This window comes from Echinops telfairi, unplaced genomic scaffold (assembly GCF_000313985.2).
Source record: "Echinops telfairi isolate 266 unplaced genomic scaffold, ASM31398v2 ScPeMD7_4;HRSCAF=17, whole genome shotgun sequence".
In the NCBI taxonomy this organism is placed as follows: Eukaryota; Metazoa; Chordata; class Mammalia; order Afrosoricida; family Tenrecidae; genus Echinops; species Echinops telfairi.
Window position 1 is genome coordinate 40,658,905 of NW_022103900.1, and position 1,531 is coordinate 40,660,435.

At 34.6% G+C, this 1,531-nt stretch overlaps 1 protein-coding gene across 1 annotated transcript in view; it reads left to right on the plus strand.

The window, feature by feature from the left end:
* The window catches only part of UGGT1 (UDP-glucose glycoprotein glucosyltransferase 1), a 176,198-nt gene that overhangs the window by 122,891 nt on the left and 51,776 nt on the right, over positions 1 to 1,531 (plus strand). Inside the window, exon 24 of the mRNA XM_004703949.2 lies at positions 1,111 to 1,248. Within this exon, the coding sequence (XP_004704006.2) occupies positions 1,111 to 1,248 (138 nt within the window). The remainder of the gene's footprint in view (positions 1 to 1,110; positions 1,249 to 1,531) is intronic.

Here is a 1,531-nt window from a genome sequence, read left to right on the forward strand (position 1 = left end):
TAGGACAGGGCAGGGTTTTGTTCTGCTGTGCATAAGGTTGTTATGGGTTGGAACTGACTCGATGGCACCAAACAACAGTGACATACTAGGGTAAGTAAATATATATATATATATATATATTCATACTAGGGTTTTTGGTCATACATGCATAGACTTATTCCGAATAAAAAGTGTTAAATGTGTCTCTGTAATCTGCACAATTCTCATGGTAGTCAAAACATTGGCCTCCAAGTGGATCTACTTGACAAGTTCAGTTCAAGTCAGAAAGTTCAGTTTAGAAGATTATTGTAACTACTTTTTGTGTCTCCAGAGTAGTTATGTTCACAGATTTTCTTAAAGGACATAAGACATTTTTGTTGGACTATTAGAAGATTTTTCAAAAAGTGAAAAGTGCATTCGTGACAAATGATAGGACAGTTGAATTTTGGGTGGTTCTTTGGTTTTTGTTTTGTTTCAATGGTTTGGGAAGTTGTGCTCATGAGTTTTGTTAAAAATCTGATATGTGTCGTGACTTCAAAATTAATTTTTCCCTATAGCACATTGACTATATAAAGTAATTTGATTGTGGATCATAAAGTCATTTGACTATGGATCATAGAAAATATGGAGAATGGAAATTCTAGATTTTTTCTTTTGTTGTTATATTCATTGTCTTATTTTAAAAAATAATTTTATTCCTCTCTCCTCATATCCTTCTTGCCAAGAAGTAAAAATTGACACAATGATCTATAACTGTCAAGCTAACATCAGAAGCTTTTAGCAGTTTTTGATGGAGCTTCAAAAAATTCTTAGAAGATGGTAAAGGTTAATGGAACTTTTCAATAAACTATTGAAGCCCTCTCTTATACATAATTCCAAGCTTCTTCACATAAACTTTTGAAACAAATTCATAAGGACTCAAGTCATTGAGATGTTGCAAACTTTAGGGTAGACACATTCATGAAATTGATCCAAAGTTCTTAAATGCTAAGAGGAGTGATAAGACCCTTTCCTTGTGTCTTGCCTGGACTCCTCTACCTCCCATCCTCATCCCCATCCCCATCAAAAAGATTAACATTGTTAGCCTGTTACCTGTGCATGCATAATGTGTTCTCTTTCTGATTTTTGTAGTGCCCTTAAACTGAAGCCAAAGGAAGGAGAAACATATTTTGATGTTGTAGCCATCATTGACCCTGTCACCAGAGAAGCACAAAGACTTGCCCCATTGCTCTTGGTAGGAACAAATGCTGGTCTTGTTTCCTTGAATTAGTCACATGTCAAGAAAGTTTTAGAGCTGTCTGTGATCTCTTTGTTCCTTTACTTTATTCAAAAGAGAGCAGAAAAGTGACCGGGTATCTTGGGTATAGCAAATGTCTTTAGATAGTACCTCATACCCTTGGAAAGTTGGTACAAGTATAGTTGAGTCCCTTGGCTCAAGTAACAAAGAGATTATGAACACATGTCATTGAGTTAAACTGATTAATATCATAACTTAAAATTAACGAGATGAAAAAGTTAAAAAAACACTTTTTCATTTTCCTTAACCTGCAAG